The sequence below is a fragment of the Eurosta solidaginis genome, chromosome 4 (genome assembly GCF_040869045.1).
Source record: "Eurosta solidaginis isolate ZX-2024a chromosome 4, ASM4086904v1, whole genome shotgun sequence".
Taxonomy (NCBI): domain Eukaryota; kingdom Metazoa; phylum Arthropoda; class Insecta; order Diptera; family Tephritidae; genus Eurosta; species Eurosta solidaginis.
In genome coordinates, this window is record NC_090322.1 from 194,208,885 (window position 1) to 194,236,784 (window position 27,900).

The 27,900-nt window shown below is 38.4% G+C and overlaps 1 protein-coding gene across 4 annotated transcripts in view; it reads left to right on the top strand.

Moving 5' to 3' along the window:
• The first annotated feature begins 4,744 nt into the window (after positions 1–4,744).
• Positions 4,745–27,900, top strand: part of LOC137250851 (uncharacterized) — a 43,156-nt gene continuing 20,000 nt past the window's right edge. Inside the window, exons 1-7 of one of the 4 annotated variants that reach the window (XM_067784455.1) lie at positions 4,745–5,010; positions 5,088–5,449; positions 7,339–8,269; positions 10,126–10,634; positions 10,708–10,925; positions 15,983–16,205; positions 16,292–20,837. In XM_067784455.1, coding sequence (XP_067640556.1) covers positions 4,999–5,010; positions 5,088–5,449; positions 7,339–8,269; positions 10,126–10,634; positions 10,708–10,925; positions 15,983–16,203 — 2,253 coding nt within the window. In that variant the 5' untranslated portion in view covers positions 4,745–4,998 and the 3' untranslated portion in view covers positions 16,204–16,205; positions 16,292–20,837. Of the gene's footprint in view, positions 5,011–5,087; positions 5,450–7,338; positions 8,270–10,125; positions 10,635–10,707; positions 10,926–10,996; positions 11,287–15,982; positions 20,838–27,900 lie in introns of those variants that run through there. The other 3 variants (XM_067784456.1, XM_067784454.1, XM_067784457.1) reach the window with 3 other exon arrangements.

Consider the following 27,900-nt stretch of genomic DNA (forward strand, 5'->3'; position numbering starts at 1 on the left):
TTATGAGAAAAGTATTATTGATGAATGTTTAAACAGTTTTATTTCCAATACAAGAATATTAATACATACAAATAAGACTGAGTTAGGAGGTTCATAAAGCTTTGCTCATAAATTAAAGAATAAAGTTTTGTGTACAAAATATTCAAAATAATTGTACGGAAAGTTATGTTGTGACGTTTTTTGAACCTTTCTAGCCAGTCGGATGATGCACTAAAATCGTCGTAATTGAGTCTCACTGCAATTTCTTTAGCTTTGCTCCTTATAAGTGTGCATGACAGAGGAATGGTCTTATTTCGAGCCTTCACAAACCATTCGTAGCACATGGGGGTTGTCCGCTCAAAAGGGAAAAACTTAAAAAATGCTTAAGGATATTTTTGGTACTGAAAAAATTGTCCGTTTATGAGATGTGTCCACTTAAGAGAGGTGTCCGTTAGGAGAGAGTACACTGTATTTGGTTTCAATGCGAATATATTGAAATGTTGGTAGATTTTTGGGCTTTGGTGGTAGAAGTGGTAGAAAATGAAAATGGGCTAGAATGTTGGTAGAGCTACCAATAAAGTGGCAAAGTCTGTGCACTGATTCCATAAAGGCTTGGTTTCCTCCAAAAGCGGTACCGCTATGTTAAGGCCGCTAACGAGTGGCCGGTATACTCACCGCTTCTAGCGGCAACGCTTTGTTGGAAACTACGAACTGTTACGGCCGTTTGGAGTACAATTTTAAACTCCAGTTAAAGTGGCCGGTAAACAACCTTCCACTACGGCAGATTTAACTGAGATGGGCAGCCAATTTGTATATTATTTAACATAGTGGCAGGGTTAAACTTAAGACAGCTTCAACTGGAGTTTAAACTCCGCTGAAGCCTGCTAGGCCGTCTAATTCTAAATTCTAAACAGAAAGAGCATACCTATCTCAGTTTTCCGATTCGTGATACTGGGTATATCCATCCACTTTTTATTGTTAGAAGCTGTAAATTAAAGCCCCACCGCCAAAACGTGAGGTGTTAAGGCGCCAAGGCGATGCATTGGGTATATCTTTATTCGCAAATTCAAGCTATGCTGCCTACATACGAGTCATAGTGGTCCTCAAAAGTAGCGGTCTTTACGAACTAGAAAATTGCTTAATATGAGCAGCGTTCTAAATTGGGACGAAATAAATGAAACGAGCCGTAATACATTTCTTAAATATTTTGCCAGCAGCACTTGGGGTAAAGACAAACAGACGCTCATTAGCACTTACAAAGAAAGTGGCGGGCCCTTTGCAAGCTACGCGTCCCCGATATGGTCGCCAAGCCTATAGATTACTCACTGGAAGAAAATACAGACCTGCCAAACCACCGCGCTCAGAACCGCTACGGGCTGTCTTATATCCCCAGAACACAACCTACATAATGAGGGGAGATTACTTCCTATTAAGGAGAGCAATAAAATGCTGAACAAACAGTTTCTGTTGATTACCCAGAAACCTGGGCATCCCAACAGACATCTGGTGGAATAGGCTACACCCCCAGGGGTTTTAGAAGTCATCTACGTAAGCATTATGAAAATACAAAGTCGTCCTCAGTGATATCTACATCCTATGACAGGAATTGCCAACGAACCCTGTTTTTAATGCTGGTTACCCTGAAGGGAGCTAAGTGCGAAAACGTAGATAATCTTGTTATATGTAAACTAGGCTGTAGGGTAAAATGCTGTGATCTACAGAAAGTAAAAAAAAACTAAAAAAGGAAAGGGAATGGAAAGCTATTAGTATTTGCACCATCGACTGTCTTCGATATTTGAGAAAAAACCATCAATCATGTCGATTGTTTTATAAAGTTATAATAAAAAATGTAAAATATTCAGTTTTAAGCGCAAATTAATGGTGACTTGTAACCATAAAACCATAACCAGATAAAACAGCTGGGGTCCTACTCTGTATTGCGATGCGAAAGAAAAAATACGCGAAATCGCAAAATCGGTACTCTGTATCTTGACATTCGCATGTATATTTTGACTTTCGCATTCACATTTTGCCCATTCGCAATTTTTCTCCCTTTTCGTATTGCCGGCACTCTGTAAAGCGAAAGCGAATGTCAAACAGCATTCATTTTCGCATTTTTCTTGCTACAAGTAATAGGCATTCGCATTGTTCAAATATGTAAGTATTAATTGATGATTTTATAAATTGATATCTTTATATTCATTTAAAAATATATAGGACAACTCAAAAAACAAAACAAACACAAAAGCAACAATTTGCAATCCTAATGGACTTAAAATACATAAATAAATAACAATTAAATCGAAGCCACTTTTTTATAAAGCATTTCTATTTGAAATCATGTGAAACTAGCAATATTTCCCATTCTATGATTTTCCACGTTTTCTGTATTTATCACGTTCACTTCTTCCAGTTCAATTTCTGAACTGGGAGGATTTCTTCATTTAAATCAATCCTTTCTTCATTTAAATCGTTCCATAATGCTACAGAATCCTTTTTTTAATTTGTTCAACAAAAATTAATCGTTTGCCGAAATTGTAATCGCCTTGTTTCTTTTTCTTTGAGTTTGGTCAGTGATGCATGCTCAAGCAAAAAATTAGCGAAAAATAAAAAAGCGACATTGTTAGCGATGCGATAGCGCTACAGAGTTCCAATTACCTTTCGCATCGCAATTTATTTTCGCATCGCACTGCCTTTCGCATCGCAATACAGAGTAGGCCCCCTGATCGAACCTACCTTATGGAAATCAATGTAATCGATTAAAGCTGGAGACATTGGTGCTTTATCGGTAACCGTATCGGTAACCTTTAACAGCTGATTCGACCAATCTTATGAGAATCAATGCAATCGATTATTGATGCTGCTAAGGTCCTAACCGTATCGTAGCCAACCTATTGGGTTTTGGTTTACCATCGTAACGATAAACAGCTGATTACGTTAGGGATACGGATACAGCGATACGACATACGTCACCAATGACTCCGGCTTATTCCCTACAAAAAATTAGGTCACAAAACTTACCCGCGCCCAAGCAAATGTGATTATGAAAATAACCTATGACTGTCAAATGACTAGTCAAATGACGTGGAACGACGAGAGCGTTTTTGCAGGGTTGGTGCTTTATAGGTAACGGATCGGTAACCTTATAACAGCTGGTTCGACAAACCTTATGGGAATCAATGAAATCGATTATTGGTGCCGCTAAAGCTGGAGACATTGGTGCTTTATCGGTAACCGTATCGGTAACCTTATAACAGCTGATTCGACCAACCTTATGAGAATCAATGCAATCGATTATTGGTGCCGCTAAGGTCGTAACCGTATCGTAGCCAACCAATTGGGTTTTGGTTTACCGTCGTAACGATAAACAGCTGATTACGTTAGGGATACGGATACAGCGATACGACATACGGCACCAATGACTCCGGCTTAAGGTCGTAACCGTATCGTAGCCAACCAATTGGTTTTTGGTTTCCGTCGTAACGATAAACAGCTGATTACGTTAGGGATACGACTACAGCGATACGACATACCGCACCAATGACTCCCGCTTAATGGTGCCATATCATAACGCTAACGCCATAACCATACCATAGTAAACCAATTGGTTTTTGGTTTCTCGCCATATCCATAACCTAAAAATATTGCAATTGGTGAATTTAATAACTTTTTCTAGATTTTATTCATTGTTTTGGATACGTTATGACTAAGAGACTTTTTTTTGTGGTATATGTTTGTAATTTTTTGCGTTTTCTTCAATTTTATGAAATTTTCACGATTTTTAGGTTAAAGCACCATTAATCGATCACATTAGAGATGGTTGTGGATATGGGTATGGTTACCACTATGGCGTTAGGGTTAAGGAAATTTAATTAGCCCATTAGACAAAGAAACGCATATAGAACTATTAAGAGCAAATGCTAGTTCAATTCACCTTTTACGTTCCTGATGAATTAAAAAAACGCGGGTTTAAGTTGGAATTAAAAAAAAAAAAATTATTATGACATAACAGTTAAATTTTGATTATTTCATGAAAATAAAAATATTGTGAGCGTCCAAGTTTGCAAGTTTCAAGTTAAATTAAAAATTTTAAATAAAATTTAGCATCTCTAAAATTTTTTCATAATAATCGTATATCGAAAGGAGAATTTTATATGGAAAATCAATTTATTTAAATACCGATTAGGACCCAATTATCTAAATCGACAGCTGGTATCATCCTATTTCAGCTGCCAGTCAGCCTTATCTCAGGATTTGTTGCAAAAACGGTCTATCTCCGAACTCGGCTTAAGAGAACCATATCCCAGAACTTTTTTCACAACCGCCTTATCTCTTGGTAAAATGTGTTGCATTTATGTCGAGATGGACCTTTTGGAAAAAAATCTGATATAGGTCCATTTTGAATAAAGCTGGAGACATTGGTGCTTTATCGGTAACCGTATCGGTAACCTTATAACAGCTGATTCGACCAATCTTATGAGAATCAATGCAATCGATTATTGGTGCCGCTAAGGTCGTAACCGTATCGTAGCCAACCAATTGGGTTTTGGTTTACCATCGTAACGATAAACAGCTGATTACGTTAGGGATACGGATACAGCGATACGACATACGGTGCCAATGACTCCGGCTTAAATCTCTGAACTATCGATAGTGCTGTCATTTGAAAATATCGATAAAACCATTTGAGTATCAATATTTTTTCCAGCTCTAATATAAAGGATTTTTGGGTCTTGTCAATTTTTGAATATTTTCTTCAGTACATCTTTCGCGAACAGAAAGTAAAAGGAATATCCTCAAAGGAATGTGAAAAACCAGAAAAACTATAAGAAATTCCAAAAGGAATTTTTCAAGCAATTTAAATTTTCTTGTAAGAAAAATACAGTGAAAAATTCCAATTGGTTTATAAAATAGTGAAATATAAAGTATTTTAAACAAATTTAAAAAGTAATTAACAAAAACATAAGATAAACGTGTTTGAAAGTCTTTTCAGTTTCTAAAACCACAGCAAACTAAGAAATGAATAATCTGGTTAGTTTATGCGGAAAAGTTGCAAACATTTTTTTGCGAAAAAATTTGCCGTACTGATTTATGTCAATCATTTTTAGGACCACGTTAAAAATTTCTATCCCGAAAATTATAAATTGGATTTGTCTGAAACTATGAAGGCAGCACTTTCTAAAGGCCCGGGAGGTGTAGGGGTTGGCGGCGTAGGTGGCCTTGGCAGTGGAGGAAGTAGTGGCGCAGGCGGTAGTGGCGGTGCACATGGGTTGAGCACACCAATTTCCCATGGTGATATGCAATCAAGCGGCAATACTGGTATCCCTGGTGTGGGATATGTTACCGAGAAACTGTATATGTTGTTGCAGCTTTATTTGCAAAACAAAGGTTGGAATCCCAGCGCGGAGCTATTGCAGTGCTTTACAGATTTAAAGGATAATGCTATGTTGCCTAGTGCGGCCTACTTGCAGTAAGTAATTTTTTAGTTATCCATGTACATAAGTAAATACAAACGAAGGTTTTATCACAAATTCGCTTAAATGGTGACATTAATATTAAACAAAAACCAATAATTTAATTTCAAAAAAATTATAAACATATTCTCGTGTCTTGTCGAAAATTTTCTGTATTGTGTTTTCCCGGGATTTTGGAAAAAATATTTTATTATCTGTGTTACTTCAAGAAGTCAGAGCTGTTCCATTTACTCGTCATATAAAAATGAGAAAACATTCCAGTAATATGGTTTATAATGAGGATCCTAAATAATGCAGCTAATGCTGTGCTCGAAGCCCGAGATTTCGGTGAATTTTCATAGAGCTGGATCTATAGGTTTAATGATGAGCTGAACGAGCTATACGCAGACATCCGCATAGTCCAGTGAATTAAAACGAAGGGCTGCGCTAGATAGGCCATGTTATGCGAATGAAAGATGATGATCCGGCCAAGAAAGTGTTTCTATCGGATCCCGCTTATGGAAACAGAGGTAGAGGCGGCCCCACACCGTTGGAAAGACCAAGTGGAAAACGATTTAAACTCCTTACGAACTATAAATACAGGACAAACGCCAACAACAGATCAGAACAAAAATCGACACTGATGATGGCAAAACGCCGAAACCGGTTTGTCTCGAAACCAAATTTGACAAGGCATGCCGGAAAATCGTTCCAATATACATCATTTATCCACCCTGTCAGAAAATCAGCAAAACAAATCAAGTGATTTAAACTTCCTTGGTGTGACCAATTTGCGCCGGTTGGCGGAGCGAAGGAGCGACTGGTGCGCCTTGTTGGATGGCCATAACCGTTGAGACGGTTAACCGCCAATTAAGTAAGTAAGTAAGAAGCATTGTAAAACCCTCCCAATGAGTTAAATTACTTTCTATATAAATTTCATAATATATCTGATCCTGAGGCGCAAAGGAAGGTTGTTAGAAACAGTAAAATGTGCTGTAAATGGGTCCCGAACGGATATTCCGATGTCAGACACGACGTAATCGCGTTAACCTTTATATACAGGGGTGGATTGGAAATGAAAACTTGCCAACCACTTATTTACTTGCATTCCGACAGCACTCGCCGTAGCATGCACCGTGTATCACCAGAAGGTCCTGGGCTCAAGTCCTCGCAAAGGGGAATCAAATTTAGAAAAAAGTTTTTTCAGTTCAAAAAAAAAAAAAGATTTTCTAATCGGGGTTGCCCCTCGGAGGTGAGTTGGCAATACTCCCGAGCGTAATTCTGCCATAAAAAGGTTCTCAGTGAAAATTCATCTTCCTTCCAGTTGCTGTTTGGAGTCGTTTCGAAACATGTAGGTGCATGTCGCCAAGTTATTTGTTTTTCAACACGAATATGATTATGATATTCTTCATTCCGACAGCAATAAAACTAATTGTCCACCTAGGAGTTAAAACAGGGGATGACTGGAGATACGTTCTTTCCAACTTCACAAGATGACATTTTCAGCTGTGTTCTATGGAGTTTTATACATTCCGACATAGTAAATAAAAAAATTTAAATTCACAAGATTTATAAGTTTAAGCTTGGAGCGAGGCAGGATTAGAAACATGCCGTTTACATTTCCTTTAAAAATAGTGGGGCGCAGACTAGTCCGTATAAGTACTTTAAATTCAGCAGACGGAATTACTAAACGGCCAACGACCATACCTCGCTGAATACAACGGTTCTCGTCCGATCACCGAAACTAAGCAGCGTCGGGCGCGGTTAGTACTTAGATGGGGGACTAAACGGAAGAACTGAAAATTTAATTCAACTAAGCTAATTCTTGTTATTTCCATCTGATTGTAAACTATTTCTAATACATGTTTACTGTATTTGAATTTTATTTTTCACTGTGTTATTCTAGAGTGCTCGCCAATCGTCTAACACTCGATGCTCAAGGACGTTTGATATTACGTGAAAATGGCAAAATTGTTCTACCATTTGAACATTTTGCCAATGCTGTCATGCTAAAGCACATGTCCGGACCACATGGATTACATTTGAGTGTTGAGGCTACTGTACGCGCCGTCCTCGAATCTTATACAATTGGACGGGAAAACTTTGGTATGGAGAAGGAATTTATTATTGAAGTGGTGCAATCATGTCCGAGTCCTGCATGCCGTTATTACAAAAATCATTTAGGCCTCTCGCCTATGCCATTTATGGAACAGCAATTTCCTGGCGTTAATCCAGCCGACTTCCTGCAGCACTTGTCACATTTACCACCACTATCGCAACATTCAATGGTACCTGGTGGCTCATCTAGTAGTGGTGTGTCATCAGCATCATCTGGTAGTTCGGAGCGTGGTAGCGGTAATGTTGTTGGTTCCGCTGGTGTTAGCGGAGAAGTTGACTTAACTAAAGGTACATCAAGTACCCACGCGTCTACGTCAAAAGTGCCATCACAATTACAAATGCTTACTAAGCAACAACAAAATAGTTTACAATCACAATTATCACAACTTAGTGCTGCTGCAGCAGCTGCCGCACATCATCAACAGCAACAACAAGCAGCAGCTGCAGCGGCGGCTGCTGCAGCTGCAGCAAAACAACAACAGGCTCAAGCGCAGGCAGCAGCTGTAGCTCAACAACAACAGCAACAACAGTTAACTGCAGCACTATTACAACAGCAACAAAGTCGCGCATTGGCACAGCAAAGCTTGGAGAAATTTAATAATTTAAGTGCTATGGAGAAACAACGTGTATTACAATCATTGGATCCAAAACATTTTGATCCAATAGCTGTAGCTGCTGCGGCCGCTAATTTGCAAATGCAAGGCATTAATGACTTTAGGGTATGTACACTAATCTAAAAATACCGTGATCGGTGGTATACATTTATTTAAACATGTTATCATACTCAAAAAAAAAAAAACAATATTAAGTACACTCAGATTTTTAGTAGGATTTAATTTTTAAGAATTCATGAGCTTAACACCGGTTAATAATTGATGTGAATAGACATCTCATTGATCATCGATTTATGTGTATAAAAATAATTTCTTTCCAATGTATGTATTTCGTCTTAGTAAAAGAGTAAAAAATGTAATAACTACAACAAGTAAAGAAGGCTAAGTTCGGGTGTAACCGAACTTTATATACTCAGCCTAAGCTTCAATTGTATATTTCAATTCAGATAAATTACTTTTCTACATAACACGTGGCACCGCCCGTTTAAAAAAAAATGTCTCCCCATTTCCTCTTACAATAAAAACTGATAAGTAAAGTAAGTATTTTTTGCTATGTTATAGCTTATTATTCTAGTCTACGACCCTTTTAAACTTCTTTTATATCTAAGTTGCAGTGGTCTTTAACCGATCCCGTCCATTTTTACTAGAAATATTTTCCGCTTCAAGGAAAATATGTGTACACAATTTTGTTACGATATGTTAATTTTTCTTCGAGTTATGGCTACCGAAACATAGAAAATTGCTTTATCAGAAAAGGGGCGGTGCCACGCCCATTTTTTAAAATTTGAAGTTTTGCCTATTTATTGTTATATAAATCCACTTGGGAAATGAAATACCATTGATATTATGATCATTTTTGCAAAGATATAGCTTATTTTCAAAAATTTTAGTGTTTTCCAATTTAATGTTATAATTCAGTTTAGAAAGTAAAATTCTATTGATACAAAGCTCTTTTTCGCTAAGATATAGCTTATTATTTTCGTCTAAGAGCCATTTAAAAATCTTTTATATAAAAGTGGGCGTGGTCTTTAACCGATCTCGCCCATTTTTTCTAAAAATATTTCCTGCTATAGGGAAAATTTGTGTACCCAATTTTATTACAATCCGTTAATTTTTCTTCGAGTTACGGCTCCCAAAACCAGGCATGCTTAACGAACGAAACGATATCATTTCGTTACGATAATCAACGTTAATAAACGAAACGAAGTCATTTCGTTTCGTTTATTAACGTTAAGAACGTCAAATTAACGTTAATTTGACGATCTTAACGTTAATAAACGAAACGAAGTGACTTCGTTTCGTTTATTAGCGTTGATTATCGTAACGAAATGATATCGTTTCGTTCGTTAAGCATGCCTGCCCAAAACATAGAAAATTGCTCAGTCATAAAAGGGGCGGTGCCACGGCCATTTTTAAAATTTGAAATTTTTCCTATTTATTGTTATAAGTCCACTTGGGAAATAAAATACCATTGATATACAGCTCATTTTTGCAAAGATATAGCTTATTTCATTCGTCTACGACCCTTTTAAAAAGTGGGCGTGGCTATCATCCGATTTCGCTAATTTTCAATACGAATCTATTCTGGGTCCAGATAAGCTCGTGTACCAAATTTGGTGAAGATATCTCGATATTTACTCAAGTTATCGAGTTAACGGACGGACGGACGGACATGGCTCAATCAAATTTTTTTCGATACTGATGATTTTGATATATGGAAGTCTATATCTATCTGGATTCCTTTATACCTGTACAACCAACCGTTATCCAATCTAAGTTAATATACTCTGTGTGCAAAGCACGCTGAGTATAAAACAGATAAACAGATAACGCCTACTTGAATAGCCCATTTAATGAATATTCAATACTTATTTAAAGAAAACTATACATACAAATAGGTTGAACTTACAATTTATAACGATTACCTTAATATAAAAAGGTCATTTTGTAAATTTCCTTAGGTTGCCGCCATTGCCGCAGCGGCTGCACAGGTAGCCGGCAATTCTGCAATGGGACCAACATCTTCTGCTGCCGCGGCTGCTGCAGCATGCGCATCCGCTATTGCTGCTGGTAGTGGCATAAGTAACAGTAGTAGTGGTATGACTGTAGGAGGAAGTGGTGGCGGAGGCAGCAGCAGCAATAACAACAGTAGCGGTAACAGTGGTATTGGCATTAATACAAACAGTTCAGTACATTTATCGTCAAATACTTCGAACAATATTAACAATAACAGCATCACCAATAACATTAGCAACAGCAGTTCTGCACCCACTAATATCGCCAGTAGTTCTGGTAATAGCAACACTATTGGTTGTGTGAGTGGTGCCAGTGGTGGAAGCAGTGGCGGCAATAATGTACACCCATTGGCACCACCATCACAATCTCCAAGTGCTCACTCCAACCACTCCTCATCATCAAGCTCATCGCATTCAACTGAACAAACTGTGCAGAAAAGTGCGGAGCTTTTGCGGTAAGAATGCAGTATATACTACAGTTATTGCGTTTTGACAAAAAAATATAATAATCATAATTTTGTATTGTAGCTCCAATTTGGAATCGATTGAATCGAATAAGGACTTGTTGGCATTACATAATGGTGCCTGGACTGCACCAGAAAATAATCGCGACATTTTACCAGTGGGCCAAGATAAAATTGTACGTATTTTTACCGAGCTCATGCGGAATATGGCACGAATGAAAACATATATACGTCCATCTATGTGTAAGCCATATGGCAAACAAAGCGAAAGCTTGCAAAAAAGTAAGTTTTTAGTTATTTGTTTAATAAAACAGGAATATACAATTAATTCATTTTTACTGAATACGTATTAGAAGTAAGGACACATCCTTCTCACACTTTTTTCGTGGGAGGGACGCAACAAATTAAATGGGGTTCAACACTGTCTACAACAAAAACAACAACAACAACAACAATTTTTCCGTCTGGAAGATTCGTTCTTAAATGAATCGCAACAAAAGACACATTCTTAATATGTAACGTTGGGTTAATTCACAAAGGCCCTAAATTTAAAATTCAACAGGAGAAAAAAAGTTGATTTCTACATTATTAACTACATACAGAAGTGGCGTTTTAAAAATGGTATAACGCCGTTGTTATTGGTTCTAACCTTACAAAGTTTTACAGGGGTGTCTTTTAATATAACATACCTTAATCAGTCGTTTTCATTTCATTTATTATTAGAATTTACATTACTACAGTGAGATAATATATCTTTTATAGTACAACAAACAGTGTCATATGTTTACCTAAATTGAAAAAATTTTAGTATAACAATTAAGGAAGGCTAAGTTCATGTAACCGAACATTACATACTCAGCTGCCAAATTACAGCTTGCAAAACTTTTAAATTACATTCTTTTAAAAGTGGGCGATGCCACGCCTATTGTCCAAAATATTATTTATTTTCTATTCTGCGTCATAAGGTCAACACACCTACCAAGTTTGGCCCCAGCCGGTTAGGGGCTTAGAATATACCCGCGATAGGTATGCCTGTCGTAAGAGGCTACTAAAATACCGGATTCAAAGGGTTTGTGTAGTGCAGCCCTTTCAGGTTGCCAGCGCAATACACAGCTTCTCCAAACTCAATTGTCAACCGCACCTATCCGTGTGTTTCTGAATCTATGGGTCATACTGAGTAATATTGTCCATGGGACCATAGATCTGAAATGAATTTCGAGCCTCCCTAATTTTGTTAGAAAATTTTATATCCCAATTCGAAAAGCGGCTCTCACAAATAAAATACATGAAAATAAATGTCAAATTCGGATTCGGATTGGGATATAAAATTTTCTAACAAAATTAGAGAGGCTCGAAATTCATTTCAGACCTATGGTCCCATGGACAATATTACTCAGTATGACCCATAGATTCAGAAACTGGATGTGCACCTGACGTTTTTTTCCCCATTTTCCTATACAATTTGACCCGCTCTAATAGATATAGTAGACATATTATAGACAGGTGATTAAAACTATAATTAGGTAGACAATTTAGGAAAAAAATTAGTAAATAAATTGTAATATGAAGAGAAATAATTTATTAGAAAGCGCTTATAGTTACTTTGGTTACATAGTTCCTCACTGCACTGAGTCAAAAGCACAGTTTCGAAAATCTGTTGGTTAGGGCCTGTGCGGATGAAGCTAACGACATATTTCTTCTGGAGTGGCTTTCCGTAATTCGATATCGAAGAAGAACGAGTATGAAATGATCGTTTTCGCTTTCCATAACACAAAATGACGACGCGTCGTACCCAACGTTCGATAAAAACTGTTCCACACGTAATTAGCTATCGAATTGCATATGCGTAAGTTGGAAATGTATGCTTTCGAAATTATTTATGATTTTTTTTTAAAGAAAAGTTAAAACACACTGTTCACAATAGAATATATTTGATAGCTTCAAACAAATTTCTGAACTCTTTGAAATATGAAAACTAAAGTACTCACACCATGATGCGAAAACCAAACGGTCTCGTTAAGCCTTTGATATCGAACTGAAGATTCTAACCGACGAGTGTCGACTTTCGAATAACGGAAAGCTACCCTGTACGTGTGTTTTTTTTTATTATTTGTGTGCGTGTTCAAGTGGATTTGAGGATGCTTAAGATTCACAGTTGGGTCCATTTTCTTTCTTATCTTCTCGTGAAGTGAACCAGGGGACGCCCTGTTCTTTTGGTACAGGGGTACTTCTTTGTCTAGCTTGGCAATGAGGGACTCAAATATCTAGCACATGTCTCAAACTTGACTTTGTCCACCTTCGCCATCCCCGAAAAATTTAAAATGGCGTAGGTGGTACCGCTACTAAACCCTGGGAACCAGCTAACGTAGGAGAATCACATCGTTTCCTCACCTATCGCCAGTAGCCAAGAAACTAGAAGCCATCCTGTTCCTATATTTCACCGTAACCCGCGCCTTGCCAATTATCAGCATGGCTTTCCAAAACTACATAGCAATACCACCGCGCTAAACGCCATTAACACACAAATAATTGGCGTATTGAATGAAAAACCCCACCCCAGAATAGTACTCGTAGCGCTAGGATTATCAGAAGCTTTTGATACAGTCAACCATGGCACGTTACTGCAAGACTTGGAATGGTAACCCTTCCCCCTACAAGAATTAAACAAGGGGTTGTTGTTGTTGTTGCTGTAGCGGTTAGGTTACTCCCCGAAGGCTTTGGGGAGTGTTATCGATGTGATGGTCCTTTGTCGGATACAGATGCGATACGCTCCGGTAACACAGCACCATTAAGGTGCTGGCCCGACCATCTCGGGAACGATTTATATGGCCACATTGAACCTTCAGGCCATCCCTCCATCCCCACCCCCAAGCTCCCATGAGGAGCTTGGGGTCGCCAGAGCCTCGTCTGTTAGTGAAACGGGATTCGCCGCTCGAAGGTGAGGTTGACAATTGGGTTGGAGAAGCTATATATTGCGTTACACAACCCCTTGAATCCTTTAAACAGGGGGTACCAGAGGGTGGTGTTTTTTTTCGCCTCCTTTGTTTTACTTCTATATATCGAAGCTGCCTTCGCCAACGGAAGCAGTAACCATTGTATCCTACGCCGATGACTGACAAAATTGGTACACCCATTGATGAGCTATGTTTGTGATTGAGAAAACGACCATCTCCCTAATCTCTTCTTCGCCTCTCGAAACCTGACATTGTCACCGATCAAATCACAGCGACCTTATATACAACATATGTACATAAAACAAATGTCGACCATTTTAGTCATCCACTTCCCGATGGCATTACGCTCCGGACTGTCAACTTCCCATAATACTGGGTGTGACGTTCGATAACTCCCCAGCGGGTTAAGGGATCAGAATATACCCGCGGTAGGTATGCCTGTCGTAAGAGGCGACTAAAATACCAGATTCAAGGGGCTGTGTAGCGCAACCCTTCAGGTTGCCAGCGTAATATATAGCTTCTCCAAACCCAATTGTCAACCTCACCTATCCGCGGCGAATCCTGTTTCACTAACAGACGAGGCTCTAGCGACCCCAAGCTCCTCATGGAACTTGGGGGTGGGGACGGAGGGATGGCCTGAAGGTTTAATGTGGCCATATAAATCGTTCCCGAGATAGTCGGGCTAGCACCTTAATGGTGCTGTGTTACCGGAGCGTGCCTGATCTGTATCCGGCAAAGGACCATCACATCGATAACACTCCCCAAAGCCTTCGGGGAGTAACCTTATCGCTACAACAACAACAACAACAACGTTCGATAACGATCTACATTTTGGCGAGCATGCATCTGCAATTGTACCTAAAATCCATACCATAGTCGTAATAAAATCCTCAATACTCTTACCGGCACCACTTGGGATAAAGATAAAGGGAGGCTCAGTATCACTTACAAAGCAAATGGGCCGGCTGCTTGCATGCTACGCGTCCCTGATATGGTCGCCGAGCCTAAGTGTTACTCATTGGAAAAAATAACTGTCAAAACACCGCTTTCAGCAGAACTCCTCCTTATGTCCACAGAACATCATTTATACAATGAGACGATAGAATTGCACATAAGGGAGAGAAATGAAACGTTGACCAGTTTTTGCTGAATACCCAGAAGCCTGGGCACCCCAACAGGTAACTGATTGAAGAAGCCCTGCCTCCCAGGGACCTAAGAATTCATCTCCGTTAGCATTATGAGGAAATAAGTCAGCTGAGAACTAAGCCGTATGATGAAAAAGAGCACAAAAAGGTCCTCCGAGAAATCCACTAAAACGCGTCGGATCTCTATGTCCATGAGTAGTCGCACCTATTGGATGGGGCGAAGCACTGTTACAAAAATAACAACATTAAGAAGAAAAATTTAAGATAAAGAAGAAGAGAATGAGAGAGAGTGAAGAGGAGATGCGCGGATCACTGTTGAAATGTAGTAAAACCAATTTTCGGACAGAACAAAGTCTGCCGGGTAATCTAGTTACTTTAAAAAATAAACAAAAGCCACTAGAAAAACGACCAAAACGACTAAAAGTAACACAATAAATCTGACCGAAAAAGAAAAAAATATAATAAAGGTCAGAGTAGATATAATATATTGTAACGATTATTGGGAAATCCTGGTTATTGTACACATTCTGCAAACGTTCGAATCGCTAAACTTTTGAATAAATCACTCCAATATTCAGTATTGCAATATGGTCTTTATTAAGTCTACTTGGGAGTAGTACAATTATACTTCAATATCACGTACTTCACAACAGCGTGTTCAAATCAAACTGATTACTGATTCCTCAGCTTGCGCTGCTTTAATACTCTCAGTTTTCTCCTTCATCCATTTCTCCTAAGGTCTAGTCATTCCGCGAAACTGTATTCCAGAAAAATTGTATTCCTTGCTTGGTTATTAGATATATACATGTATACCTATTTGTAGTTTATGTTTCTCTTATAGCCATATGCGTGTGTATGGGTGAGTAACTACTTCTGCTGATGACTACATGTGTGTGAGTAATCTCTTCGTCGCCTTCTATATATGTGTGTAAATGATGATTAATGTGTTTATGTAGCGTGCCTTAATGTTTTTGTTGTTGTGTATTTATTTAATAACAGCTTAGTGATGTTAAAATTCGCCACAATATCTTATAGAACATATTTGTGTTATTATGAAACCAATTTAAAAAAATCTCCGTCGAGTTTTTCCTGGTCTCCATGGTTTTTTATATGAGAATGAGGAAAATCTCCAAGGCAAAAATTATTTAGAAATGGGCTCCATATCTTTAATATAATCTTTATGTATTAAAACCCTAATCTATTAAGTAATTAATATATCCACTCATTTCACCAATTTCAGCACTTTTAGATACAATTCAAATTGTACAAACATTACGGAATTGTTTACCAGCACCGCACATTCCAGTATCATCATGGAAAAGCGAAAGTGAAGGTAACACTGGATTAATAAACAATAATAGCGGCGTCGTGGCAAGTAATAATGCTGTTAATAATGTTATGGGTAATGTTGGTGGTAGTGGACTCATGCCAGCAAATAGAGTGGAGAATATAACCAACTGAATGTAAGCATATTTAATACGTATTTATTTTCCTTAATTAACTTTTCGAACAAAATTTCGTAAAAAAAAGTATTTTTTTTAAATGTCAGTGACGCCGCAAATTTTAGCATTCTACGAGTTTATGTTTACTGCATTTATATTATTAATTTGCATTTATTTCTATGCTCATTTTTTTATTTATTTTTTTTTCTTTTTAAAAAATATTACTCTACACTCCTGCAGTGCAGATGGTTATGAGTTGATGAGTATTATAATTAATTAAATACGTAGATAAAATACAAATATGTGTTATATATCAGTGCCAAGTCTTTAGGTTAATCAAACTGCTGAAAGGTTTATTGAACTTCAATTAAAAATAACAAACTTTTTAGTTAACAAAACTAGGACAAAATTAGCGTCGAAGGAAATGTATATATATAAAATTATATACAATTTTGTTTTGAGTAAAAGGGTATAATTAATTTGAATTAGAGTGTGTGAGGGGTTAAACAATAGTTTGGGATATAGGGTAGTCTAACTTAATCGTATTTTTTTTTTAAGCATACACTTGTGAAAACTAAAATATAAGCAAAAAAAAAAAATATTTACAAAATTTCCCAGTTGTTTTCTTATTTAAGCTAATTTCAGAAGAAAAAAACCTTATACCGTTTTCACACAGAAACTTAATCGAATCACAATTCTGTTTAATGAAATAATTAAGTTTCCCTTTTCATACAGGGCCTTTTCTTTCATTATGCGAACATCTGTCAGCAGCTCCAAAAAAATATTTAATTTTTACAAAAAATAGTTAAAATGGAACGCAACCGTTTCTTTCTTAATTATATATACAATCAAAATAAAATTCATGCGCAACTACCCATAGATATTGCACCTAACCAAATATGTGCCTATTTTCGAAAAAGCCTTATTGTCTTTTGCAGCGAAAATTAAATTTTGAAATTTTTTCTTGTTTTTCTATTTTTCGTAAATTTTTGAAAATAATTTATTTTTGATTATTATTTGTTACATTATCAATAAAATTCGAAGCATCAAGCAAAACCGATTGGATTTATCACTCGATTAAGGCTTGGTTTCCTCGGAAAGCGGTACCGCTTTACTACGACCGCTAAAGAACGCCGGTACACTCGCCGTTTTCAGTGGCATTGCTTTGTTGGAAACTACGATCCAAAAAGTTTTATTTTAAATGATTCCTTTTTTTTAGTTTTTCCTCTTATTTTTTTAACTGCACATACAAAAATAAAACATGTTCATAAAAATTAAAATTCAAAAATATGTAGAAAACTTGACAAATTATTTCATTAAACCTCTATGTGAAATTGGCATTACTTCTTTGAAAAAATGTATGCACACCAACTTCAAAAACATTTTCGAAAAATTTTGAGAAGCTTTTAAAAAAATGTGTGATTATATGTAAATTTCTACTTAGAATTTTCAGAAACTATTGGTGTGTACTGTTTTGCAGGTCAATAGGTTTTAGTCTAACAAAGTACAAGTTTTAAACTGGAGCTTAAAACCAATACTTACGATGTGGCTTTATGCAGCAGGCCTAGGCATATTTAATTAATTATATCGTACGGAGCGATCTTTGTTTACAAATGAAATCTAGAGTAAAAATTCAATTAGAAAGAAAAATACCGAATGACATGTTTTCACGTTGTCAGATTGTATAAAAAATTTATTGAGAATTGCCCGTAAACACATACATTAGGCCGGGTCGATTTGTGGGGAGGCAAAAAAATCGCCTATTGCTCTGTGAAAATCGTATTCTAGAGATCAAAATAAGAAACTTTGCCGAAGGAACCATACCTCTAAAACGAATTCTGATGTCCCCCCCTTTAGGTCGAACTTTTGGGTAGGCGCAATTTCAATTCTACCTGCTGTGTCTTGTGGTGGCTTAAAAAAAAAAAACACAAGCAATTTTACGATCTGCAATTGTGTCACAGTGATACCTTCATACATGTACATACAAACGCATATTAATGTATGTTTTATGTTTAATTCAAAGAAACAAATTCGAAAAAAATAGAACAAGTTCAAGATTTACTCTTTAGTGAAAATGTTTTTCAAGATCCCTTATATAGGAAACATCGGAACAGAAATACGAATATGCCCCTATATAATGTATATTGCAGCGACTCGTTATTCTCCTGTGAACCAGAATTCGAATTATATAAGAGCATTCATTCGCCTTAGTGAGTGACAGTAAACCTAATTGCCTTTGTGAAATTTTTGGTATTATATAGTGGTGCACGTGACTGCAACGCAAAGTGTTACGGCGTCATATATGATGTGGCCTTTAGCAAATATATCTATATTAGCTACCCGATATGCAAACATACATACATATATGGGAACTTCCACAGAAAAGTCCACCTTAACCGAAAAACTAAACTATGATTTAAAAAAAATTGCTTTAATTATTAAAGAAAAATATTTAAATGTTATAAAATAATTATTTTCAAATTTTCCTTAATTGCGATGGTGAGTTATCGGTAAACAAATTTCATGTTCACGTGGTGATCAGCTTCTTTATTTACAAGAGCATTTTCTCTTTGCTGCTTAAATTTCTATGAGTAACTCTGCAATTCAACTCCAATAGCTAGAATTTTTGCAATAACAACAACTAGGCGTGGAATCAATTTAATAGAGCAGTGACGCTTCAATTAACGGTAAATTTTGGATTTACTTTTAAACGATATTCTAAAATAACGCTATTTAGTCTTATTATATCTGCGGCTGGCGATTGTAGATGCGATAGGCCAGGCCTGGAAAAGCATTAAAACATGAAAAACCCCAAACAACGTACAAGGGGGCAGCCTGTGAGGGGCTATCAGGAGCACTTAGGTAGTGTCCAACAGACGCGTTAAATGCTAACGTTAAGCAGCTGCCAGCAGACTCAGGGAGTCTAGATGCTGGAATGAAAAAAATGAAATAAAAACGGAAGAAAATAACTGTTAAATTTGGAAAGAAGTTCATCTGCTATATTTTATTCGCAAGTGTATTTTTTTAAGTTTTTTTTATGAAGCTTTTTTAATTACTCGCCAAGGCCTTGTTTTCCACTACCTTTTGAGAGCAAAGTTTTGACTAACACCAACATTCCGGCTCTGAGTAACTGACTATTGTTATAAAAATTCCAACATTTTCTATATGAATATGGATTTAAAACTCAAATAATCCATAGTTGTGTTTGTAGTGAAATTGCACATTACAAAAAAAAAAAAAAAAATGAATTATACTGCAGTAACTGTTCACTAAATCAATTAAAACTGTGCTCTTACACTGTTGTTCAAATCGATTAATTTCAATACTGTAACAGAATCGGGCTTTCCAATATAGTTTCTTTTCGGCTTGCGCTTTGTAGTAAGAACGCTAGTTTTGTATGAGATTATTGAGTTTTTTTTATCAAATACTAAAAAGAAAGAAAGAAGACTGAAATTGAAAGAGACTTGGTACTAGAAAGAAATATTTTTGTTTTGAGGTGTAGAGTATTTTTAAGAGTATTATTACATTCTTAATTCAAATAGTTATACATTAGTAAGTTAAGAAACAAATGCTATTATTAAACTAAAATAAAGTTCGCGTAATAATATAAAGAGGCGAACAATTTAAAATATCATAAAAAACGGAAACGCTCTGCAGGTAGAGGATTCAGTATTGCTTAAGCACACAATAATTTCAAAGATATTTGTAATTAGAAGCCGTTTGTCTAAAACCACTGATATAGCGGCGATATTAAATTAATATTTTTCAATTGTTTTTAAGTCGTTTTCTCAAGTAAACTTTAAGGTTTATCTGTCCGTTGAAAACATTTTTTTCTTCGGTGCAATTTTAAAAAATGGGCAATGTGTTATCACTGAAGGTCGTTTTAGAGAGTGGCAACGTGATCCTTCTACGATGTGTAGACCCAAATAGGTAACAAAGCGACACTTTGTTTGTATTCTCCGAAAATTTATTGTTTAATATATAAAAATATTCAATTAATTTTTTATCACTGTCTAAAAAGAATCAGCCATAAATCTGTAAAGAAGATTTTATGGCTGTCGTGTATGTATTTATTAAGTATATGTGTGTATATAGTTTTAGTGGCTTCAGTAGGTATGTTACTTTTTTTTTGTCATATAGTGAGTCCTTGATGATGCGCAAATTGGGCGAGTGGACATAGCTATTCACTTCACACAATCTGTCAAACACATGTTTGAACTCAGAGAAAATTTTTCCATAACTAGTGTTAATATTAGAATATTTGTATAGTAAATCCTTGAATGATTTATCATGACATAGAATTTTTGTAACTTCTTTGGCGGTTAACCACTTAGCCCTACTTTCTGGGGGTAGCTCATTAGCTAACGCATAAATTAGTGGAATAGGTGTAGACGGAGTCAAGCCAAGACATAGTCTTAAAAAGTTATTCTGATAAATTTGTATTTTGGAATTTGTTGTTTTTGGACAGTTGTATGTTGTAGTTCTGCAGTACTCAATTTTAGGTCTTACAAGTGATCTCAAAAATTTGAGGGCAACTTGAGGGTGTAATCCGGCCTTGATGGTGGTAAGGCATTTAATAGATTGCCGTTTTTGTGCGATGCTTTGATTACGTTATTGTAATGCTCACTGACCGTAAGAGATGAGTTAATTGTTCTGCCTAGAAGACGAAGAGCCCTGACTTCTTGTATTAGGTTACCTTGAGTAAAAGTTTGAATGTTTCAATTATTTGATCTAGAAAGATACAGAATTTTAGCTTTATCTGCATTAAAAGAAAGGTTGATATCCTGACATTTGTTAGAAAACTCAATTTAACGTTGCATTTACTAAACATTTATTTTGCGTTATTTTAACTTTGCAAACTTATGTAAAACATAACAATCAATATTGTACGTATACTGTTCAGTTTTACTTTGCGTTATTTTAAATTTGAAAATTTTTGTAAAAAACTAAGCAAGCTTTTTGTCGTATACATATTGTATATATATATTTCGTCAGAAAAATTTCAGTACAGTTTAAATAAATATTCTCGTTTGCTAACATCAATACAATCCGTTTGCTGGAAAGTCTTTAATAAGAAAATCAGCATATTGAAATATTTTTGTTTTGTCATCTTCAATGTTGTGTGGTCCAGACGTACATGTATACATATATTAAAGAGAAGTGGGGAGGGACAACTACCTTGAGGCAGGCCATTAGTGACTTCTATTTTCTCCTTACCTAAGCATAACATTATAAGGCTCAGTAAATTTCAAATCCACTCTTTGTAGGTTCCTTCAATATCTAAGGAATCCAACATGACGATCAGTTTGCGTACGCTAACACAATTATATGCATTGCTTATACTGTTTTCACACAGAAACTTAATGATCTCATTTCACCTGCTAATGAAATCGTAAATTTTTTGCTTTCACACAGAAGTAACTGCTCGATTAGTATGAAGGATGAGACAGACGGTGGCGGCCACCGTGGTGTGATGGTAGCGTGCTCCGCCTATCACACCGTATGCCCTGGGTTCAACTCCCGGGCAAAGCAACATCAAAATTTTAGAAATAAGATTTTTCAATTAGAAGAAAATTTTTCTAAGCGGGGTCGCCCCTCGGCAGTGTCTGGCAAGCGCTCCGATTGTATTTCTGCCATGAAAAGCTCTCAGTGAAAACTCATCTGCCTTGCAGATGCCGTTCGGAGTCGGCATAAAACATGTAGGTCCCGTCCGGCCAATTTGTAGGGAAAAATCAAGAGGAGCACGACGCAAATTGGAAGAGAAGCTCGGCCTTAGATCTCTTCGGAGGTTATCGCGCCTTACATTTTATGAGACAGACAATCATGGCGGAACGATACAAGGTGGGAGCATGGTGACATACCTACAAACAAAAAAAAATCCATGTACTTGTAAATTCGATGGGCAAATGTCAAAATCGTACTGCACCGGTAGTTGATGTATCAAATCAAATAAAAAAGGTTATAATCAGCTGTTCGATGCGGCCACCTTGTATCGTTCCGCCATGCAGACAATGACATTTGATTTGAAAACTAAGAAGCGGAAACGGAAGCGGAACGCTGCCAACAGAGTTGCATTGTGCTTTTGACTTCATTAGGCATTCGATTAGCTACTAATGAAATAATAATAGATTCGAATTTTGTAGGGAAGATTGATCTCAATAAGCGTCTTAATGTAGAAAACTGCCTTTATTATTCAACTAGCCTTTACCCGCGGCCCCGTCCGCAAGGAGAAAAAAAAATATATGTGCTATTCACGTTAGCCTGCTTACCAAGTTATTTGTTTAAAAATTATTTTTGTCTAATGTATTTTATTTTTGTAATTTAGTAAAAAAAAGAACTAAATGAGAAGATAAGCTGAAAGGCACGCTTTCATGAATAGTACAATACAGTTTTTTCGAATTAAAAAAATACATTTTGTTTTTAAATTAAATTAACTGATATGAAAGGGGTGAAAGAATTACTACTCATAGAATAAAGGAGTGAAACTACAATTAGCTAACACCAAAGAGAATTTTTTAGATGAAAATAGTGTTGCTTTTTGGGGTATTTAGTTGGTTAAAATATTACAAAAAGTGTAATTATAGTTATAACTGTTCCTTGCACGATTATAGAACGAAACAGCTGTGTTAGATTGAAGATAAAACATACCCAATTTTAATCACGAATAATTAGCAGCAAATCCACGGCCATAAAAGCTCATAATTTAAAAAGGCATGCGTGCTGAACTACCGGTTGCGAAGAGACCTAAAATGATCCCGGAAGGGTCCCAAGATGATACTAAAATTCCAGGACAGATCCCGAAAATCATCAAGAAATTAACCAGGAAGGGTCCCAAAATGATTCAGAAATAGTCCCGAAAAAGTCCCGAAATTACCATTATGGGTTCCCGTACAGATCCCGAAAACCATCCGGAAATGATACCGAAAGGCTCGCCAAATCATCCCGTATTAGTCCCGAAAAAGTACAGGAGTGGCCCCGACGGGATTCCTGACGGATCGCGAAAACCATCCAGAAATTATGCCGGAAGGGACACCAAATGAAACCGAAATGGCCCCGACGGGATCCCGGATGGATCCCGAAAACCATACTGAAATGATGTCGGAAAATACCCTAAATGATCCCGAAATAGCCCCGAAAAAGTCCCGAAATTATCCCGACGGGATCCCGGACGGATCCCGAAAACTATCCAGAAATGATGCCGGAAAGGTCCTCAAATGATCCCCTAATAGTCCCGAAATGACCCTGACGGGATCCCGGACGGATCCCGCAGACTATCCAGAAATGGTCCCCATTTGAGCCCGTATCAGTCGAGAAAAAGTCCCGAAGTGACCCCGACGGGATCCAGAAAACTATCTAGAGATGATACCGGAAGGTACACCAAAATGATCCCGAAATAGTCCCGAAATGACCTCGACGGGATCCCGAAAACCATCTAGAAATGATGCCGGAAGGTACCCCAAATGATCCGCCTAATAGTCCCGAAATGACCCTGACATCAAGATATGATGCCGGAAGGCACCCCAAATGATCCCGAAAAAGTCCCGAAATGACCCCGTCTGGATCCCGGACGGATCCCGAAAACTATCCAGAAATGATGCCGAAAGGGTCCCCAAATGATCCCGCATTAGTCGAGAAAAAGTCCCGAAATGACCCCGACGGGATCCCGGACGGATCCCGAAAACCATCCAGAAATGATGCCGGAAGAGCCCCCAAATGACAAGGAAAAAGTCCCCAAATGACCCCGACATACTCCAGAAAAGTTCCGAAATGGCTCCGAGGGAATCAACGACGGATCGCGAAAACTATCCAGAAATGATGCCGAAAGGGTTCCCAAATGATCCCGTATTAGTCGCGAAAAAGGCCCGAAATGACCCCGACGGGATGCCGGACGAATCCCGAAGACCATCCAGAAATGATGCCTAAAGGGACTCCAAATAACCCCGAAAAAGTCCCGTAATGATCCCGGAAACCATCAAGAATTTATCTCTCGAAGGTACGCAAATGATCCCGAAAGTACCCCGACGGGATCCCGGACGGATCCCGAAAACCATCCAGAAATGATGCCGGAAGGGTCCCCAAAAGATCGCGAAATAGTCCCGAAATGATTCCGGAATAGTCCCGAAAATGTCTCAAAATAACCCCGACGGGATCCCGGACGGATCCCGAAAACTATACAGAAATGATCCCGGAAGGGTCCCAAAATGATCCCGAAATAGTCCCGAAATTACCCCGGCGGGATCCCGGACCGATCCCGAAAACCATCTAGAAATGATCCCGGAAGGGCCTCGATATGACCCTTACGGGATTACAAATAAGGTGAAGCTAATTATAAAACCATGTTAATAAGGCAGCAGGCGCAGGAGCGAATGAAAAGTTACATAGAAACGTACAGGTAAAGCTAATAAAAGCGTGCTAATAAAAACAATTGAAGGAGGGCGGATGGCGGGGATAAAAGGAGAGGACCACTGATCGTTCCTCCAAAATTGTCTAGATCTCGATCTGTATATGCCAGATACCAAAAACTATTGATTTAGGAGAAAATTTATATTGAGTTATAACAATTTATAGATTTTACACCAGAGTGGAAGATAAAGGGGGGAAGGGGGCGGAGGGTGTCACTGCTTACTTTATAAGCCTTCGACTTATTTGACCCCTGAGTCTGTGATATTGGTGAAGGCCAGTATATGTAAAGTTATAATTGGTAAAAATTATTAATAAGTAATTGCTCGAAGAGGTCGTGGGACCCCCACCCCTCTTTCCATGTTCGAAAAAAAATTCGCTAGTAGACTACTGTCTGTGTCCCATATTTCATCAAAATCCGTGTAGCCATTCTGGCGTGATTCAATCGCAAAGACGAAAAAATATAATAATTAAATTATAACTGTTCCTAGGGGGCGGGGACCACGCCCCTTTTCAAAAATATATAGCTAGTAGATCCTTCTAGACTATTGGCTATATGTGTGCCAAATTTCATCCAAATCCGTCCAGCCGTTCTTGCGTGATTGAGTCACAAAGACAAACGTCTGGACAAACATCCAAACATCCAAACATCTTAACATCCAAACTTTGCCATTTATAATATACTAGCCTTTACCCGCGGCCCCGTCCGCAAGGAGAAAATGAAATATGTGGGCTATTCACGTTAGCCTGCTTATAAAGTTATCTGTTTAAAATTTTTTTTCTGTCTAATGCATTTTATTTTTGTAATTGAGTAAAAAAAAGAACTATATGAGCTGATAACCTGATAGGATCCCAAAATGATAACGAAATTATCCAGAAAAAGCCACGAAATGACCCCGACGCTATCGCGGACGGATCCCGAAAACCATCCAGAAACGCCCCGGAAGTGTTTCCAAAAGTTCCCGAAGTAGTCCCAAAAAAACCCGAAATGACAACGACACGATTCTAGACTTATCCAGATAACCACACAGAAATGATGCCTGAAGGGTACCAAATTGATCCCGAAATAGTCCCGAAGAAGTTCCGAAATCACCCTGACGGGCTCCCGGACGGATCTCAGAAACCATCCAGAAAATATCCAGGAAGGGTCCCTAAATTATCCCGACTAACTCCAGAAAAAGTTCCGAAATGGCTCCGAGGGGATCCACGATGGATCGCGAAAAGCATACAGAAATGATTCCGGAAGGATTCCAAAATGATCCCGAAATAGTCCGGAAATGACCCTGACTGGACCCCGAAAACTATCCAGAAATGATGCCGGAAATGTCCTCAAATGATCACCTAATAGTTCCGAAAAGACCCCGACGGGATCCCGAACGGATCCCGACAACTATCTAGAAATGATGCCGAAAGGGCCCGCAAATGATCCCGTATTAGTCGAGAAAAAGTCCCGAAATGATCCCGACGGGATGCCGGACGAATCCCAACAACCAGCCAGAAATGATGCCGGAAGGGACACCAAATGATCCCGAAAAAGTCCCGCAATAATTCCGACGGGATCCTGAGCGGATACCGAAAACCATCCAGAAGTGATGCCGAAAAGGTCCTCAAATGATCACCTAATAGTCCCAAAATTACCCTGACGGCATCCCGGACAGATCCCGAAATCCATCCAGAAATGATCTTGGGAGGGTCCCAAAATTATACCGAAATAGTCTGGGAAAAGTCCAGAAATTACCCTGACGGATACCGGACGAATCCTGAAAACCAATCTTAAATGATGCCGAAAAAGTCCCGAAATGACCCTGATGGGACCCGGAAAGGATCCCGAAAACTAACCAGAAATAATGCCGGAAAGGTCCTCAAATGATCTCCCAATAGTTCCGAAAAGACCCTGACGGGATCCCGAACGGATCCCGACAACTATCCAGAAATGATACCGAAAGGGCCCGCAAATGATCCCGTATTAGTCGAGAAAAAGTCCCGAAATGACCCCGACGGGATGCCGGACGAATCCCAAAAACCATCCAGAAATGATTTTGGAAGGGACCCCAATGATCCCGAAAAAGTCCCGCAATTATTCCGACGGGAATCTGAACGGATACCGAAAACCATCCAGAAGTGATGCCGGAACGGTCCTCAAATGCTCACCTAATAGTCCCAAAATGACCTTGAGGGCATCCCGGACAAATCCCGAAATCCATCCAGAAATGATCTTGGGAAGGTCCCAAAATGATCCCGAAATAGTCTCGGAAAAGTCCAGAAATTACCCTGACGGGTTCCCGGACGAATCCTGAAAGCCATCCTTAAATGATCCCGAAAAAGCCCCGAAATGACCCTGACGGGATCCCGAAAGGATTCCAAAAACTATCCAGAAATGATGCCGGAAAGGTCCTCAAATGATCCCCTAATAGTTCCGAAATGACCGTGACGGGATCCCGAACGGATCCCGACAACTATCCAGAAATTATGCCGAAAGGGTCCGCAAATGATCCCGTATTAGTCGAGAAAAAGTCCCGAAATGACCCCGAAGGGATCCCGGACGAATCCCAAAAACCATCCAGAAATGATGCCGGTAGGTATCCCAAATGATCCCGAAATAATCCCGAAGTGACCTCGTCGGCATCCCGGACGGATACCGAAAATTATCCAGAAATGATGCCGGAAAGGTCCACAAATGATCCCCTAATAGTCCCGAAATTACCCTGATGGGATCCCGGACGGATCCCGAAAACCATCCAGAAATGATGCCGGAAGAGCCCCCAAATGATCCCGAAAAAGTCCCCAAATGACCCCGACGAGATCCCGCACGGATCCCGAAAACCATCCAGAAATGATGTCGGAAGAGCCCCAAATGATCCCGAAAAAGTCCCCAAATGACCCCGACATACTCCAGAAAAGGTTCCGAAATGGCTCCGAGGGAATCAACGACGGATCGCGAAAACCATACAGAAATGATTCCGGAAGGATCCCAAAATGATCCCGAAATAGTCCCAAAATGACCCTGACGGGATCCCGAAAGGATTCCGAAAACAATACAGAAATGATGCCGGAAAGGTCCTCAAATGATCCCCTAATAGTCCCGAAATGACCGTGACGGGATCCCGACAACTATCCAGAAATGATGCCGAAAGGGTCCGCAAATGATCCCGTATTAGTCGAAAAAAAGTCCCGAAAGGACCACGACGGGATCCCGGACGAATCCCAAAAACCATCCAGAAATGATGCCGGTAGGTATCCCAAATGATCCCGAAATAGTCCCGAAATGACCTCGTCGGCATCCCGGACGGATCCCGAAAATTATCCAGAAATGATG